Here is an 18,954-nt window from a genome sequence, read left to right as displayed (position 1 = left end):
CAAACGTTGAAGTACAAAAAATGCTACTACAAGTATTTAATTAGTAAACTCAGTATACCTATAAGTTCACTTTTAGTATAGTTGCAGTACAAACTAAACATTTTGTTGTAAACTAGTTGTGTACTCAACGGTTACTACTGTTATACTTAAAAGTATACTTTTATATACTAAAAAGTGGGCCAATTTAGTCCCAAGGAGTATTGAAATAGTACACTTACAAGTATACTTCTAGTACACTGATATTTGTATACTTACTACATAAAGTATACTTAAAAATATACTTGAACTTTACTTAAGTATACTTACTAAAATAAACTTGAAGTATACTACTTTTTTGGTACGGGTATATTTGGAAGCTGCTTAGAAATTTGCTCAAAAACCTGAGCGGTACTACAGTACTGGCTTCTGCATCGCTTAATATTCATTAACCAAACCTGCGCCTCAGTTTAAACCGTGTGGCACATCAGCACACAACAACTTAACGGCCTGCAACGGCTTCCTAAAATCATCTTCCACTTCCCCATACACCTGTTTGCGGTCACTTTGAATTAGGTCATCTATAGTAGTTTCGTTTAACGGAGGCTGAGAATGGAGAACTGCGGGCTTGTGTCTCAGTTCAGAACACAACGCAGAGTGAACGGTCTCTGATGCTGCAGCGGAGTTTCAACGACAGAAATCGTCTCTCTTCCTCAAACATTGATTTGATCATTAAATGAGGCTTTCTTTGAAGATTTGAGACAGATTCAAAGGCAGTTGTTTCTCTGATTTTCACTTTTGACGAAGGTCTTCTAGTCATTTCCTCAAACGGAGCGAGAGAATGATGAACTGCGGTCTTCTCTCAGAGAAAAATGTGTCTGGTAAGTTATGAGTTCACTTGTTTACTTTTATTGTTTCCTAAATATATATTTTTTCACATGTGTAAGAGCCAGGGTGTTAACACACAGATAAGTTAGTCGCGAGGTCTTTATCTCAGTATTACTGTAATTAAGGTGAATTTTAACCGAAAGGATGTTCATCCTATTTAGAAGTGTATTTTTCATGAATGTCATATGAAGCAAGTTGTTACATGTTCTGTTCTCTTTTGTTCACAAAATGTTAATTATATAGCTATACGTTTATGTTCTTATGACAATATTAAAAACTTAATCAAAGCTATATGAGATATATTTGTGATGTTTTCTTCTGTATTTGTTGTGTTGGTTTGTGTGCCTCAGTGCCTCTGAAGAGCATCTCAGTGGAGGTTCTGGTTCAGGATCATGTAGCCACAGTCTCCTCCACTCTGCAGTATGTGAATGAGGAAGAGCGCCCCCTGGAGGCCTTGTTCGTCTTCCCTCTGCCTGCTGATGCTGCTGTCTGCCACTTCAGTGCCAAGATCGGAGAGCAGGAGATTGTGGCAGAGGTGCAGGACAGAGAAACCGTGAGTCCAAATACAAACCCGCAGGACATTGATTTGCATATTTATATTACACATCACCATTTAACAAAACCATATCCTGCAGGCGAGGGATCGGTATGATGACGCTGTGAGTTCGGGTCAGCAGGCGTTTCTGTTGGAAGAGAGCGCAGAGAGTCCTGATGTGTTCAGACTGAGTGTCGGGTGTCTGTCGGCGGGTCAGAATGCTGCCGTCACCATCATCTACGTCACCGAGCTCGCTGTGCAGGCCGACCACTCGCTGCGCTTCTGTCTGCCGGCTGTACTCAACCCCCGATACACACCAGCAGGTACTACTGCAGCTCTGACACACACTTTATTAGAGCAGAGAAGCTGATTCTAACACACTCTGTGTGTGTGTGTGTGTGTGTCAGGTTCAGCTGCTGGTATAGTCTCAGAGATTTCATCAGGAGCTGTTCCCTACACGCTGACTCTCAGTGTTCATGTGAGCTCTCCAAAGTCCATCTCCAAACTAGAGTCCAACTGCACTCTGGGTCCTCTAGTGTTCCTCCACTCTGATCACACTCAGGCTACGGTACTGTGTGTCTTCATGTGTTTATCTGGATGTGTGAGCAGAGCAGTTTTATGCATGTGTTGTTTGTGTGTGCAGGTGAATCTGAGTCCTGGTCACATGTTTGATAAGGACGTTGAGCTGTTTGTGTACTATCAGGATACCCATCAGCCCTCTGCTATAGTGGAGGCAGGAGTGACCACTGCTCCACCAGGTAAGGGGTATCAGACATCGATATTAGATGACAAATTTACCTTGTCAAATTAATAAACTAAAAGGTAGAGTACATAGTGCATAGTATAAGTGTATAGTGTGTCATTTGTTTCAGGTTCTCTGATGAGGGACCCAGTGGTCATGATAAGTTTGTACCCAGAATTCCCAGAGGAAGTGATGTCATCATTGGCATCTCGAGGCGAGTTTGTTTTTGTGATTGACAGATCAGGCAGTATGGGCAGCATGATGAATAATGGGAAAGGAGCACAGAATCGAATTGAAAGCGCAAAGGTAAGATTTAAGATTCAATAACAGGATGTTTTTATGTCAGAATATCGATTTATTATGGGTGTTGAGTTTGTTTTGGGATTTTATTGGATTGTGAAAAAATGACCAATGACTTGTATACAATAAGATTTTGTTGCATAAACTGCTTACACTAGTCTTAGTTATCTATTTTTTCTTCAATATACATCATAACATTTTAAGGTCAGATACAAAAACGTAGATTGGCCTAATTTGAATCAGAAATATAAGACTGATTACCCTTTGACAGACTTAAAGGGGTCATATGATGTTGCTAAAAAGAACATTATTTGGTGTAATGAAATGTGTTTATGCGGTTTAAGGTTAAAAAAACACATTATTTTTCACATACTGTACATTATTGTTTCTCCTCTATGCCCTGCCTTTCTGAAACGCGTCGATTTTTACAAAGCTCATCGATCTGAAAAGCAAGGTGTACTTTGATTGGCCAGCTATCCAGTGCGTTTTGATGGGCCGAATACCTCAAGCGTGTGACGGAAATGTTACGCCCCTTACCATATTGTGATGCCGTGTCCCGGCCGGAGCGATGAGACAAAAACATTAAAAACCCATTATAAACGAGGCATTTGTTGCATCCAGTGGGGACATAATTATGGAATATAATGACTTGTACTGTCTTTTTTTCATGTTGCATTGCATCGCGCCACGTAAACATAAAATCATGTCTGCATTTGTGATCGGAGAAATGACAAACAACAAGCGCTACTTTATACTGCTCAAAATTCAGGTTTGAATTGTCAGTGGCAAATTCTTTAAATATAAAAAACATACTTACAGTCTGTGAGTCAGAACAGCCGGCATTGTAGTCTAATCTACCAGGATCAGGAAACAGTCCTCCATAAAATGTGCTGCACACATCTGAATATTTGTGTTGAACTGTTCTGGAACAGTGATTTCTAGTCGTGTCCTCTTTTGGAAGGCCAAACAAAGTAGTTTCACACGGCGGGCTAGAGTCAGCAGCTTGAGAACGACGCGGCCGGCGGATTCGACGAAGGAGCGGCCGGCGGGCTTGCAGCAACCACATTTGACGACCCCGGGCTGGACTCCGCTTCATCCACGGTGAAAGTCGATCCAGCAATCCACAGCGTGAAGTTGATGTATTTCCTCAGTGACCAGCACGGATCAGCTCTAGGCATGACGAAGCGGATATCGTCCTCTTTTGGAAGACCAAATAAAGTAGTTTCGCTTTCACAACGAAACACACGGCAACAACAATACTACAGCGAGAATAAAAGTTACGCCTTCTTTCTTTGCGTGAACATTTGGGTGGCGTTATGCAAATCTTCCCACATAGTGACGTAGATATGTGGGGGCGTGTTAGAACGAGCCGTTTTAGGTAGGCATGGTTGACTCTGAACTTTTATAAAGAATATCTCTTTGGATTTGAGACTTAATCTTCTTTATGCACCAAGAGCTTGTAACACTCCAAAGAGAAAGGAAATCGCATCATATGACCCCTTTAACTTTGTGGCTATTTTTATGTAGCTAGGCCCAGGAATGTGTGTTATGAAAGTCCATAGAGTTATGTTAAGTTTAAATATTTGTCTCTCTATAGGACACTCTGCTGTTACTGTTGAAGAGTCTGCCCATGGGATGCTACTTCAATATCTATGGATTTGGCTCTAATTTTGAGTCCTTCTTCCCGTTAGTGTCTAGATCGTTATTCATAGATTCAGTATTGAAATGAGTCAGTGGAGATGAGATGTTTTTCTGTGTCTTTGCAGTAAAAGTACCGTGTACAAACAGAAAACAATGGATCAGGCTCTGAAGAGAGTGAAGGAAATGCAAGCAGACATGGGCGGCACAGAGATTTTACAGCCTCTAAAACACATCTACAGTCAGCCCTGTTACCCCGATCACCCCAGACAGGTACAACACCTCACTGTGCATCTGAACAACGGACTGTACCGATGTGAAGTCAAATTTTTTTGTTTTTCTCTCTTCAGCTGTTCGTCTTCACTGATGGAGAGGTGGTAGACACTAAAGCGGTGCTGGATCTGGTGAAAAGTCACGCTCACTCTCACAGGTAAAGCTCTGCTGGGTTTGATCTGTCCATCATTCATATCTTCATCACTAACAGTAACAGAGTTTATCGTGTCTTCAGGTGTTTCTCATTGGGGATTGGTGAGGGTGCGAGTGCCGCCCTCATCACAGGAATGGCCAGGGAGGGATCTGGTCACGCTCAGTTCATCACAGACACCGACCGCATGCAGCCCAAAGTAAAGCTCTCCTCTGGATTTCACAGGCACAAATGTTTCCTAGTCAAATGTCTCAATGGTTTTTCTTTCTCTTCAAACTATATCAGGTGATGCAGTCACTTAGGTTTGCGCTGCAGCCCACTGTGCTTAATATCTCTGTGGATTGGACCCTTCCAGATGATGTTACTGTTGACACACTGTCTCCACCCATCAATGTGCTCTTCCAGGGTCAAAGGACACTCATTTATGCCCAACTTAAAGGAGAAGTGAGATGATTTATCATGTGTTTCTTTAATGAGAATTAGACCAGTTTTTCTCATTTGTTTTGCTTACAAAAATCTGCCTTTTCTATCTCTTGCAGAGTTCGGGAGGCTCTGAGGGAGCAGTGACAGTCAAATACAGTCTTAAAGATCAACCAGTAACAAACCAGCTCCACTTCTGCCTCAAATCAACAGAGGAAACACAGTAAACACACACAAACACACATAGAAACATATTGAATTGGAGTGACATGAACTGTTTGCTTTTCTAATCCAACAAATTTCCTCCATGTTTCTGCAGGTTGTCTATTCACCGGCTGGCGGCTCGGACCCTGATCCGTTCTCTGGAGCAGAAGGAGAGGTCAGGTGCTGCAGATGTTGAGGGCATCAGGAGCAGGATGGTGGAGCTCAGTGTTCAGGCAGGAGTGAGCTGTGTTCATACAGCCTTCATTGCTGTGAATAAAGACAGCAGACAGACTGTGAAAGGACCACTGGTGAAGAGAAGAGTACGGACACGCGGTAAGTGCAAGGATTGTGAACTTGTGAGGATATCTGTGTCCTTTTTTATTATAATATTACAAAATTATGTTCTTGTCACATATATTTTATATTTGCTGTGTTCAATTAATCAAAATATAAATGCTTTTTAGGGTCACAACAGTGGAATTTACAGTCACCGATGAACTTGAAGTGCATATCAAGTTTAAAGAGTGTTCAACCATGTTTTTCAACATATGGTAAGTGCTCTGGTTGTGTGTGTATAAGTGACTTGACTATTTACTACTGCACATTTGATGTGTTCATCTTATTAGGATGTGAAATCAAATTAGATTATCACATTTTTTAGATATGTGCTATATACAGAAAGTCATTGGATGCCAGTATGTGGCATTGGCTTTTGCCTGGAAAGCACCAATCACATTTTCTTCAGAAAATGTTGAAATTATAATTTTAACATACGGTTCCTTGTCATATCACAGTTTTCATTCAGTGTGTGCACTGCAGCTCATTTTGATGTGAAATGTGTTTGTTTTTTAGAGATGGATTATGGATCCTTGTCTGGTAAGATAATTAAAGGTAGGGCAGGCGATTTCAGAAAGGCTAGTGATAGCAAGTTAGCTTTGAAAGCAAGATCCCCACCCTCCCTGCGTAATCACTCTGCAAAGCCACGCCTCCTCCAAAACACATAAACGTGCTCTGGTAGAGATGAGGCTAACCAGAGACACAATGAGAGATGGTGTTGGTGGCATTTTAATTGCAACCCTGTCAGATTACCTCATGTCTCATTCACCGCTGAGAAAAATCATATTACGGTAATAGCGACTTTCATTCACGCTGTAATGCACTGATGACGTATCATGTCTGGGTGATCAGGGTGCACAGAGGTATGCAAACACATATTTTGAAAGGCAAGCAGGACAGCCTATCGTAATGTTCGGACCAAACATTTTGATTGGACAAACATTTTAGGGTCCTACACCTTCCACAAACGATATTAATACATATAAATTAATTTAGACCACTTAACTTAGTGATTGCTTTCGGGATGTGAAGAGACTTTCAACCAGCATAACACATTTTTTTTTTGATCCAAATCAACTACCCTGCCTTTAATATAGGCTTCTTGGCTGTTTCTCCAGATCTGAATTTATTCTTTTGGTTTCTCTGCCTGTAGACGCAAAAACATCAAACATCTAAATCACTGCTGGGTAAATGCACTTCAGTGTAATATTCATTTTGTCAAAGAGAGTAGTATGCAATGTTTGAAGAAATTATTGTTGTTTTCATGTTTTTTTTTTTTTTTTACAAAACTGTTCAATTTAATTATTGGTTTACAAGCCACAAACCACAGCACTAAACAGAGAGCACTAAATGAGTCCCTGTCACTTAACAGTTAACAGGATGTGAAATTATTATTATTTTTTTTAGGGAAAGCCCGGTCTAGCAATCATGGTAAGATAAATCATATTGACTACACTTCTCTTACATGGTTTTGTGTTTGTGTTTAGTAAGCATGAGGAATCCTTTTTTGTACAGTATTAACTGGCCACCACAGAATCCAGAGCTTTGCCCTATTGAGAGCATATAGGATGTGCTAGAGTCGACTTTACAGAGTGGCTCAACTCTCCCATTATCAATACAAGAACTCAGCCAAAAATGTATGCAACTCTTGATGGAAATAAATGCTGTGATGTTGCATGACGTTGTTGAAAGAATGCCACAACGAATGAACAATATAATCAAAGCTATAGGCGGTCTAACAAAATATTAGAGAGTGCAACTTTTTTTGGACGGGCAGTTTAAAGTCAACTCCAGCACATCCCAAAGACTTTAATAGGGTTTAGGTCAGGACTCTGTGGTGGCCAGTCTCTCACAAATTGAGCCTGGTGAATCTTGGTATTGTCATCCTAGAACGTGCACAACGTGCACAGAGTGCGTCTTCCAACATTGTTGTTTGAAAAACAAAAATCTACGCACTGCATCAGAAAGAATTGTTGGCATACAACATACAAGAAACATAGGTCACTCCAATAATGATTCAATCTTAAAATCTTATATTTACATATATATATATATATATATATATATACTTTTTTCTTATATTTATATGTTTGTTATGTGGGTTATACACACACATAACAAAATTAAACATTGTTATGTGTTTAAAAAAAAAAGTTACTGGTCCAGAAAGACATTTTTTTTAAATGATGTAAATGTAATTTGAATCAAAATATCAACTTCATAAATATTATTATGGGATTAATATTTTCCATAAATTTTCTTAATATACAAACATGCAGTGTTGGAAAAAAATGCAATGATTGTTTTAAAAATGAAACTAAACCGGAGTGAACCTGACCTTGTTGAATCAATCATTCAACCAATTCATTTAAATGTGACCGTCTTTATAAATGGCAAATTGAAGCATTGACTCAAAAATGTTCTCATTTAAAAATGCTGCATGTTGCTCGGAGACGGAAAATGTTCTGCTGTGTATTTGTTTTTGAACTTTTTTTGTGTTGGCAAAAGAGCAGCTACTGTCAGGATTTACTGAAGACACGCAGTGAAACATTAGGTGGGACAGTTATGCTTGCGGCTGACCTTATTGCTTATGCATTTGCTGGAGTCATCTTTCAGATGCAATGCAAACTTTATGGGAGGAGAGAATTAAATGAATCATCCAGGGTGATTTACAGTACTAAAGGTTGAGCTAGTCACTTTACCTGTATTTGTGCCATTATTTAAAACCCCCAAAAAGCAAGTCTTAAACTGTTTTGCGCTGTGTCATTAGTAGTTTACCCACACCTGATTTTCATTGGCTCTACTTTTTTGTGACCCTATGCTCATTTGCGCCGCTCTTGGTAGATTGCGCTGGTCATTATGTAAGTGATCTAACTGTGTCTGTGTTCTTTGATTTGTGCATTGTCAGTAGATCAGCCGCAGAACTTTGTGCTCCCATTAGTGCTGTTATGGGATTAAGCTTAAGCTAATTTGCCCTGCTTACTAAATCTGGCCCTTGGTTATGATATAGTTAAGAAACATCACACATGTTATAAATGTGTGCGCTGTTGTGCTCATTTTAATTTGTTTTCCCCAATGTTTAGATCTGGGCAGAAATGATGACTGCTATTCAACATTGAAGAGTAAGTGAATCAAACATACACACCAAAGGCTCTTTCACAGACTTGATTCAGGACATCGGCATTGTGGTGTACATATTTATAACTATTATGCTACATTGTGAATGAGAGAATGGCATCTAGTTACCATCTATAAAAATAAAAACATTATTTTGCCTATTTAAATTCAGATTTGTTTAAAAATGTCTCAACATTTGGCAGTACAAATGAGTGAGTACAAAGAACAGATGTTGAAAATCACAGCTTTTTGCCACTCACATCTTCTTCAGAAAATGTTAAAATCTGGTTAAAATTATGAATTTAACATACTGTAGTTCATTGTCTCTTCAGTTTTACATTAGATATGAGCAGCTCATGCTGATGTGAAATGCATTGTTTTCATTGTTTTTAGATATTAAGTATGGAGCCTTGCATGGTAAGATAAATAATATACTCTTCTTTTAAGTCTGTCATGTCATTGCTGTTTTAGTGCTCTACAATTGTGTTTGTATGGATGTGGGTGTTTTGGGTTTCCCTGACAGCAAAGATTTCAAATGCTTTTCTTGTCATTGCACAGTTTAATACATTTGAGGTGTTGATTTAAAATGTAAAATGAAAGTGTTCCTATTGTAGAGAGGATGTGGTAAATAGATTATTTTCTACACAAGAAACACACATCAGTCTATCCCTGTTCCAGAGACTATACAGAAACTACAATCCATCCAATTATAATCAGTGATCACGCTGCAATCTCCCTTACACTAAACTCTCCATCCTGCATTAAGTCTTCTAACAGATGGCGCTTTAATACCTCACTAGTTCATGACTTTGACAGTTTTATTTATTACTAGCTACGAGAACAGAAACAGTCATCCCAACATTAATTCATCATGATCAAACAGGTTTTATTAAACACATGAATGCTTCAGATAATATCCGTAGATTAGTCAACGTAATTAGCCTTGCCCAACAAAAACAAACCAAATCTATAATTGTATCACTTGATGCTGAAAAAGCATTTGCTAAAGTAAATTGGACATTTCTATTCAACACTCTACACAGATTTGGCTTTGGAGAGTCATTCATTCACTGGATCAAAATATTATACACTTCACCCAGGGCCACAATAACCACAGATGGAATCACGTCAAAAAACCAGACAGGGATGCCCACTCTCTCCTTCTTTTTTTGCCATTTTTATAGAGTCACTTGCAGCAGCAATACGACACAATAATAACATTAAAGGAATACAAGACTCAAACACACAACACAAGATATGTCTTTATGCAGATGATTTATTATTATGTTTATCCCCATTCCAGAGCTTTTCTTGTTTGTTAGTTTTTTATTTTGGCTATTTTTCCAGATCTGAAATTCTGAATCTGTTTTGATCTTTGGATTCATTGCCTGCAGCTCAATGTGGATGTGCTTTGTCACTGCCAAGTAAATGTACTTTAATGTAATAGTTCTGTGAAGTATGAAATGTTTGAAGCAATTATTGTTGTTTTCATGGCATATTACAAAATTGGTACATTTAATTATTGATTTACCATCCTCACCGAACCACAGAATGAGTAAGGGGTATTCACACACGAAGTGCTCTTTTCCAACATTTTCCAAAGCTGAACTACATTTAACTTGGCACACCATCTTAAAACTGTGGCGCTCGTGGTGTAAGACACTGAAAAACAGTGAGACGCCACACAATAACCAAAGACACAAGTCTGCATGTCTGAAACTACAGTTTTTTTTTTGTTTTAGGGAGGATGTGGAAAGTGGTGCTTTTCAATCTGCGTGGGTTTCTTGTGCCTGCAAGAATGCGTTTGTGGTGTTTAGTAAGACAAATGGCACAATATAACATCAATTCAGTAACATTCACTGGAAATGACTTGGTGATAAAAACTTTAGGTTACTCACGTAACCCCGGTTCTCTGATAACATGAGTGAGGTATGTCACTATGGGAATCGCCTCGGGCGTGACCAATCCTGGAAGCACCAATTACAATTGTCAGTTGACAGACCAATCACGACAGTGATGCTGGAGTCCCGCCTCGCTCATATATATCACTGCATAACGGTCCCTACCTCATTCTCAGCATATCTCTTCTCCGTACTGCTGCAAGGAGGGAAGTGTGGTGAGATACCACACTCATGTTATCAGAGAACTGGGGTTACGTGAGTAACCTAAAGTTCTCTTTCAAACATTCGTTTGGTATCTCACTATGGGATATAGACAATACTCCCGTATTGCAGATATGCTGTCCGAAGCAAGCAATGGTGTAATGGGCAGACGTGGTGTAATTGGTTCTTCCAATATTAGTCACGCCCGAGGCGATTCCCATAGTGAGATACCAAACGAATGTTGTTTGCTTGTTGTGTACCTCTTGTTATGGGTTAATTGACAAACAAAATACAAAAGCAAATAAAGGGTTTCGGCCTTTAGGATTAAATATGTCCATATCAATCCATCCCTATTCCAAAGCTTTTCTTGTTTGTGAGTTCTGTTGGATGTATCTGTTCTTGGCTATTTCTCCAGAATCTGTTCTGACCTTTGCTTTCTCTGTCTGTAGCTTCTGCTCCGTCAGAATACTCTATTCTAAACTCTAGGCCAATCCGGGGTAAGTGCAAGTGAAGACATTTGGTCCCCCCAAACCTAGGGAACCCAAACCTCACTAACTGCTAAACATGAGATGAGATTGATACAATGGTTGTGTTCGGAACTTAAATCTAGTTTACTTACTCACCACACACTGAATATACACTGTTTATGACTTATTGTTCTTTAAAAATAGTATGTGAATGGTATTTTCCATGCTGAATGACTCAAAGTAGTATGCTACATTAAGTTGAAGCATTCTGCTTCACACAGTTTAATACTGTTTAATTTGAGGTGTTGATTTGATCTCTTTAAGAAATTATTCTTTTCTACACAAGAAACACATGAGTCTGTTCCAAAGTTTTTCTTGTTTATAGTTCTGTTGGATGTGTCCGTTCTTGGCTGTTTCTCCAGATCTGAATCTGTTCTGACTTTTGTTTTTTCTGCCTGTAGCTGAGAGGAACAAAAGACATAGCCTGTTACTGCCAGGTAAATGCACCTCAATGTAATAGTTTTGTGAAGTATGATTTAATGCAATGATTGTTTTTTTTTCATGGCATATTTGATGGTACGCTCACTGAAAATTAATGAGTGCTTAAAATCACAACTTTTTGGTTTGTCAAACAAAACAAATTAAGGTTTTTGGCTATTAGGATTATAGCAAAGAAGTTTTCAGCCAAACATGTCCATATCGTCCCTATACCAAAGCTTTTCTTGTTTGTTAGTTCTGTTGATGTGTCTGTTCTTGGCTGTTTCTCCAGATCTGAATCTGTTCTGACTTTTGGTTTCTCTGTCTGTAGCTCAGTCGGTCGATAGATGTAGCCTGTTACTGCCAGGTAAATGCACCTCAGTGTAATAGTTTTGTATTTGAAGTATGATCTAATGCAATGATTGTTTTTCTCATGGCATATTTGATGGTACATTTCATTATTTATTTACAAAACTTCACTAAACCACACAGCTACTCCGAATGCTACTCCAACATTTTCCAAAGTTGAACTACATTTATCTTGGCAGTACAAAACTGAAACACACATGGTGTAAGACACTGAAAAACAGTGAGACGCCAAACAATAACCAAAGACAAGTCTGCGTGTCTGCATCTACAGCACAAACCAAACAGCGCAATCAATGTAGTCTGATTCCAGAATGAATGACTGCAATGAATCAGTTCATTTTAATGAATCAAACACAGCTTAAAAATAACTGAGTTGCTTAAATCAGTGTAGTTACTGACTAGTAGTTCATTTGACAATGTAGTAAAACACAGACTTTATGCATTAGTGCTCTGATTGTGGGTGTTTTGTGTTTACCTGACAGCAAGGATTTCAAATGCTTTTCTTGTCACTTTACAGTTTAATACATTTGAGGTGTTGATTTGACCTCGTTACAGTTTTTTGTTTTAGGGAGGATGTGGTAAGTGGTTCTTTCCAGTCTCTGTGGGTTTCTTGTGCCTGCAAGAATGTTTGTGGTATTTGCTATAAGACAAATGTCACGATATGACATCAATTCAGTTACATTCACTAGAAAAGAATGAGTGCTAAAAATGGCTCTTGTACCTTTTTTGTTTTGACAAACAAAACAATTCAAAAGCAAATAAAGGTTTTTGGCTATGGATTATAGCCAAGTAGTTTTTAGCCAAACATGTCCATATCCATCATCCCTATTCCAAAGCTTTTCTTGTTTGTAAGTTCTGTTGGATGTGTCTGTTCTTGGCTGTTTCTCAGATCTGAATCTGTTCTGATCTTTGCTTTCTCTCTCTGTAGATGCACGAACTGCTCAGCCAGAGACCTCTGTACGTTCTAAGTGTAGGTCACTGGTGGGTAAGTGCACCTTAATGTAATATTATGTGAAAGTGTTATATGAAAGAGTGAAATATGTGGTGTTTGAAGAAATGATTGTTGATTAAGATTATGCATTTTTTTCTGTATTATTCATTCTGTTACTGTTAAACCCTTAAACCTAACCTTTACGGAAAACAAATGCATTTTTAGTTTCAAAAATCTATCCTTGTGCTGACATTTGGTCCCCGGAATGTAGAGAATACCTGGACCACACACACACACACACACACACACACACACACACAACTGCCAAATATGACATGAGGTTGACACAGTTTATGTTTGGACTGGAATTGTAGTTCATTTGCTCGCTACAGACTGAATATACAGTGTATACTATCCACTGTTCTACAAATATAGTATGTTAAGGGAATTTCCTTTGCTAAATGATTCAAAGTAGTATGCTACATTGTAATCTTACAATTGCACGTGAATGGTGTCTAGTCACCATCTTGCAAATAAAAACTTTTTTTTTTAAAAGTCAAAGTTGTGTAAAAATGCCTTTTGGCAGTACTAATACATGAGCAACTTTTTTTAATAACAAGCTCCTCTCATATTAGTACTTTTCATACTGCACGTGACTCCAGATTATTGATGTCCTAAAACATGCTTTTAACCCTGGGTAAAGAAATGGTTCATGCTTGTAAAGTAGAAGCTGGGCTTGCACTGCTTTTACCGAGGGTTATGAAACCCTGGTCCAGAGCAGAGTTAACAGTGCTTTTACCCTGTTAACCCTGCATTGCGGTGTCAAATTAGTTTGAAACAATGCGTTACAAGATAAATAATAGAGACTCTTCTTTTCATTCTCTCATGCTTTTCTTGTTACTTTACAGTTTTTAATGCATTTGAGGTGTTGATCTGACCTCATTAAGATGTCGTAATATTATGTGAAAGTGTTATATGAAAGAGTGAAATATGTGGTGTTTGAAGAAATGATTGTTGATTAAGATTATGCATTTTTTTCTGTATTATTCATTCTGTTACTGTTAAACCCTTAAACCTAACCTTTACGGAAAACAAATGCATTTTTAGTTTCAAAAATCTATCCTTGTGCTGACATTTGGTCCCCGGAATGTAGAGAATACCTGGACCACACACACACACACACACACACACACACACACACACACACACACACACACACACAACTGCCAAATATGACATGAGGTTGACACAGTTTATGTTTGGACTGGAATTGTAGTTCATTTGCTCGCTACAGACTGAATATACAGTGTATACTATCCACTGTTCTACAAATATAGTATGTTAAGGGAATTTCCTTTGCTAAATGATTCAAAGTAGTATGCTACATTGTAATCTTACAATTGCACGTGAATGGTGTCTAGTCACCATCTTGCAAATAAAAACTTTTTTTTTTAAAAGTCAAAGTTGTGTAAAAATGCCTTTTGGCAGTACTAATACATGAGCAACTTTTTTTAATAACAAGCTCCTCTCATATTAGTACTTTTCATACTGCACGTGACTCCAGATTATTGATGTCCTAAAACATGCTTTTAACCCTGGGTAAAGAAATGGTTCATGCTTGTAAAGTAGAAGCTGGGCTTGCACTGCTTTTACCGAGGGTTATGAAACCCTGGTCCAGAGCAGAGTTAACAGTGCTTTTACCCTGTTAACCCTGCATAACCCTGTCAAATTAGTTTGAAACAATGCGTTACATTATTTCGACTAGATGCTTAGCAACCAACAGGCAGTTGCATGCATCATATTCACAGTCACGGAAACACTGCCCATTGGATAAACTGCCATTTCAGTGAAGGAGCAAATGTCAAATGGTGACGGACATCGCGTCAGTTGGAGTGAAGAAGAGACTGTTTTATTTTTACCTTTATAGTCTGAAAAGTCCATTCAGTATAAACTTTATAGTACAGTCGGCAATATATAATATTATGCATGTACAATGCTAGAGCCATTACGTAAACCGGTTGCGTGTTGCGTTCGTCCAGTCAATGACTCTGACACTGCAAATTTGCAAATAAGGACGTTAACCCAGTGTTTAGGAATGTACAGCGTGAAACAGCAGATTATGAATACCCAGAATTAATTGTTAACCCTGAGTACATTGAGCAAGCTGAAATGTAGACCCAGGATTTCATTTACCCAGGGTTCACAAAATGTTAAAATCCAGCTAAAATGATGATTTCAACATATTGTAGTTCCTTGTCACTTCACAGTTTACATTTGGTATGAGCAGCTCATTTTGATGTGAAATGTATTTGTTTTTTAGAGATGGATTACGGAGACTTCTCTGGTAAGATAAATAATAGAGACTCTTCTTTTCATTCTCTCATGCTTTTCTTGTTACTTTACAGTTTTTAATGCATTTGAGGTGTTGATCTGACCTCATTAAGATGTAAAATGTACAGGTTTTTTTTAAGGAGGATGTGGTAAATGGTTCTTTTAAATCTGTGTGGGTTTCTTGTGCCTGCAAGAAGGTGTTTGTGGTATTTGCTAAGACAAACGTCACAACATTAATTCAGTAACATTCATTAGAAATGACTGAGTGCTAAAAGTGCTGAGTGTACCTCTTTTTATGGGTTCATTGACAATCAAAACAATACAAAGGCAGTAGCAAAATTGTTTCGGGTCAAAAATGTCCATTTCAGTCCATCCCTATTCCAAAGCTTTTCTTGTTTGTTAGTTCTGTTGGATGTGTCTGTTCTTGGCTGTTTCTCCAGATCTGAATCTGTTCTGACCTTTATTATCTCTGTCTGTAGATGCACGAACTGCTCAACCACCGCCGTCTGAACGAACTAAATCTAAATCACTGCTGGGTAAATGCACTTCAATGTAATATTAGTTTCGTGAAAGAGTGAAGTCTGCAATGTTTGAAGAAATAATTGTTTTCATTGATTTTTACAAAACTGCTACATTTAATAATTTGTTTATAAGCCTCACCAAACCACAGCGCTAAACAGAGAGCACTAAACGAGTGCCTGTCACTTAACAGTTAACAAGATGTGAAATGAATTTTTTAGGGAAACTGCGTCAAGCTCTGTCTCGTAAACACGGTAAGATAAATTATACTGACTACTCATGTGTGTGTGTGTGTGTTGGGTTTGCATGTTAAATTTTTATATATATGGGTTTTATTTTAAGGATGGTGTCTCGGGGGATCTGAGAACTGTTATACTTATTTTACTTTTTTGTAGTGTAAATATAATTTATTCTGAAACAATATTCTCATCATTGTTCTATCAACTATTACTTAAATCAGCGTATTTAGCACATTTGCCTGATTAAATTAACTTTCAGAGCAATTTTTAAAAATGTAAAATCCGTCTTTCATGTCAAATTCTTAAATTTTACCAATAAATTCATTTTGAATAATAAGACGCCACACTAGAGCTGTTACCAGTCAAAAGAAACCAGTATCAATGCTTATCAAATGAAATGAGAACTTAATAAGAGGATGAAGGGCGGTTTCAGACACAGTTTGTCACTTGCCACCACCTAATAGTGTAACAATGTATCCTGCAAAAAGAGTCGTTGAAAAATCCCCACCACTGTCTGGAACAAACTCAGACACATTATTTTGCATGAGTTGGAGTGAATAGTGAGCCTGTGAACTCCTTCAAACAGCATCCCAGGATGCATGAAGTTAGTCTTCTTTCAGAGCTTTTCTTGTTTGCGTATTTATTATTTCCATTTGTTCACTTTTGTTATTTCTTAATATCTGAATGTGCTGGCGTGTTTTTGACAGTTGTAGCAGATTCCCAAAAGTTGAAATGCTCAGAGAAGGATGTTTATTCAGCATTGGTAACGGAGAGTAAGTGTCAAATCAATCAAACACACACACACACCCTTTGTGTTTGTGTTTGTGTGTGTGTGTACTTGTTTAACTATTCTTGTGAGGGTCAAATGTTCTCACGTATGCAGTGAAATAAAATGACATTTTACTGGTCTTCACTAGTTAAAAAGGCTTATAAATCAGCCAAAACATGTTTTAATTTAAATGTAGTGTTTTGCGTAGGGGATGGGTTGGGGAAAGAAAATATCATTGATATCATCAAATATCATCACCTGATATTAAATCAATGGATGTCTATGAAATGCCCTTACTAATATAGTGCAACAAACGTGTGTGCTTTATTTAATTCATTCTGAAACAAAGTCACCTTGTGGTTAATGATTATTGTTCTCATTTGCAGAGATGTTGTATACTGAACATTTTGACAAATGTAGTAGGTCATCATAGGGGTATTTCACACAAAAATTTGCATAAATATTATACATTGCAATAATAGTGAGAATGTAATAGTAGTATGTCATTCCAAACATAGTCCAATATATATTGAGGTCAAAACAACCAACCGAGGATAAAGAGGCAAAAAACACAACAATAAAAAAGACATTACTTTACACTAATTTTATTATTAACAAAAAACAAGAACAACACTACTGCACCTATTGCTTATTGTGTTCACATTTTTGTGTAAATATCAATAATGTTTTGCTCATTATTTTGTCCAGTTTTGTTGATTTTATTATTATTATTTTTATTGACAATTTCAGGATTTTTGTTGAACAGGTTTTTCAACAATGCATGAACTCCTGTCTCTCTGTATGTGTATTCACCTGCAGACCCGTTACTGCAGCTGGTTTCTCTGCAAAAGGCGTCAGGCTGCTGGGATCTGGACGCCACCCTGGCTGATGTGTTTGGGAAGACGGAGGATGAGCTGACCAATCAGAAACCAGCACAGGTGAGAGATGTGATGAAATAATAAGACAGTGATGATTGTGTGCAGTGTCCAGTAACAAATGCAGTGGATGCTGGTTTGTACACAGGTGGATGGGTCAGTATGGGCCACTCTCCTGGCTCTGATCTGGTTATACGGCTGTAAAATAGAGCAGCAGGTGGAGTGGCAGTTTGTGGCCATGAAGGCAGCGTCATGGATCGGTTCTCAGAAAGGTGAGATCTCCATTCCAGACCGCATTCAGTCAGCGTTCATCAAGAGACGTTTCAGCAAATATCTTCAGTTCTGTGACACACACTGATGGTTTGAGTGTGTGTGTGTTTCAGTGGGAGATCTGTCTCAGTGTGTGTGTGTGGGGAATGTCCTGCTCGGATGTCAGGTGACCAAAGAGACTCTGGGAATCTGAAGACGTCAGTGTTTCTACATCCTGATCCGTCAGAAGACCAAAGAACCCTTTGTGTTTAATTAACCATTTCAGTGAGGGTTTTATTAAACTTGTGTTCTTTATTAGCTTAAATCAAGACCATGTTATTATACCGCATATTTTAAAGCTCATATGGAAATGTTTTGAAATGGAACAGAATTTGAATCAGATTAAACAAAACCTTTTCTTGTTTCTTATAGTTGTTGTTGTTGTTGTGTGTGTGTATCAGTGTTTATCTGAAGCTGTTGGACCGGTCCTCAATCACACTGAGGATATCTTCACACAGCAGCAGAGTCCTGTTTGGGTGTGACAAATGGTTACGTTCATACACAAACATGTTTGAAGTTAAACTTTCAGTAAATTAGAACAGCAACATAATGCTGAGACTATACTATTAAAGTAAAAAAGAAGAATATTCTCACTTTTATCATGCAATAAAAGGTAAAAAACACCATAAAATAGTCCAGCTTCTTCTGAAGCCATATAATTCACTTACATTTTTGGAATTCCATAACATGATGTCCCTACATGTCAATATACATTTGATTTAGATAAAGTATGTTAGCTTTTAAAATGATACATTTTAAATATATTTAAAGGAATATCACTTTGTGATACTTGATATCATATTCTCTCCATTCCACGATGGTCTGTGAAGGAGCATCATCTAGTGGTTCAGTTCAAAAAGGTATGAAGTCAAAAGGCACTTCCTCTAAGTAAGTTCTATTAAAGGGGTCATATGATGCGATTTCAAGTTTTCCTTTCTCTTTGGAGTGTTACAAGCTGATTGTGTATAGATAAGATCCCTGAAGTT

At 38.0% G+C, this 18,954-nt stretch overlaps 1 protein-coding gene across 6 annotated transcripts; it reads left to right on the top strand.

Annotated features, from left to right (window-relative positions):
• The first annotated feature begins 603 nt into the window (after positions 1-603).
• On the top strand, positions 604-18,291 carry LOC107571347 (von Willebrand factor A domain-containing protein 5A-like). Of its 6 annotated transcripts, XM_016257662.1 has the most exons (28): positions 604-857; positions 1,215-1,417; positions 1,500-1,722; positions 1,807-1,967; positions 2,043-2,157; positions 2,272-2,447; positions 4,039-4,127; positions 4,208-4,352; positions 4,430-4,509; positions 4,588-4,702; positions 4,789-4,947; positions 5,043-5,146; positions 5,243-5,460; positions 5,592-5,678; positions 6,871-6,894; positions 8,547-8,585; positions 8,974-8,997; positions 11,132-11,179; positions 11,611-11,646; positions 11,958-11,993; positions 12,924-12,980; positions 15,247-15,270; positions 15,737-15,793; positions 15,998-16,030; positions 16,723-16,788; positions 17,604-17,722; positions 17,808-17,931; positions 18,043-18,291. In XM_016257662.1, the coding sequence occupies exons 1-28, from the start codon at positions 818-820 to the stop codon at positions 18,120-18,122; spliced, it is 2,682 nt and encodes an 893-aa protein (XP_016113148.1). In that variant the 5' UTR covers positions 604-817; the 3' UTR covers positions 18,123-18,291. The 6 variants fall into 6 exon arrangements, with proteins under 6 accessions (XP_016113148.1, XP_016113150.1, XP_016113151.1 ...); XM_016257664.1 differs by lacking the exon at positions 6,871-6,894; XM_016257665.1 differs by lacking the exon at positions 11,958-11,993.
• The last annotated feature ends 663 nt before the right edge of the window (positions 18,292-18,954 follow it).

The sequence above is a fragment of the Sinocyclocheilus grahami genome, unplaced genomic scaffold (assembly GCF_001515645.1).
Source record: "Sinocyclocheilus grahami isolate Dianchi unplaced genomic scaffold, SAMN03320097.WGS_v1.1 scaffold1581.1, whole genome shotgun sequence".
NCBI classification, from domain to species: Eukaryota; Metazoa; Chordata; class Actinopteri; order Cypriniformes; family Cyprinidae; genus Sinocyclocheilus; species Sinocyclocheilus grahami.
The sequence above is the reverse complement of the archived record's forward strand: the minus strand, read 5'-3'. Positions and strand labels throughout refer to the sequence as shown.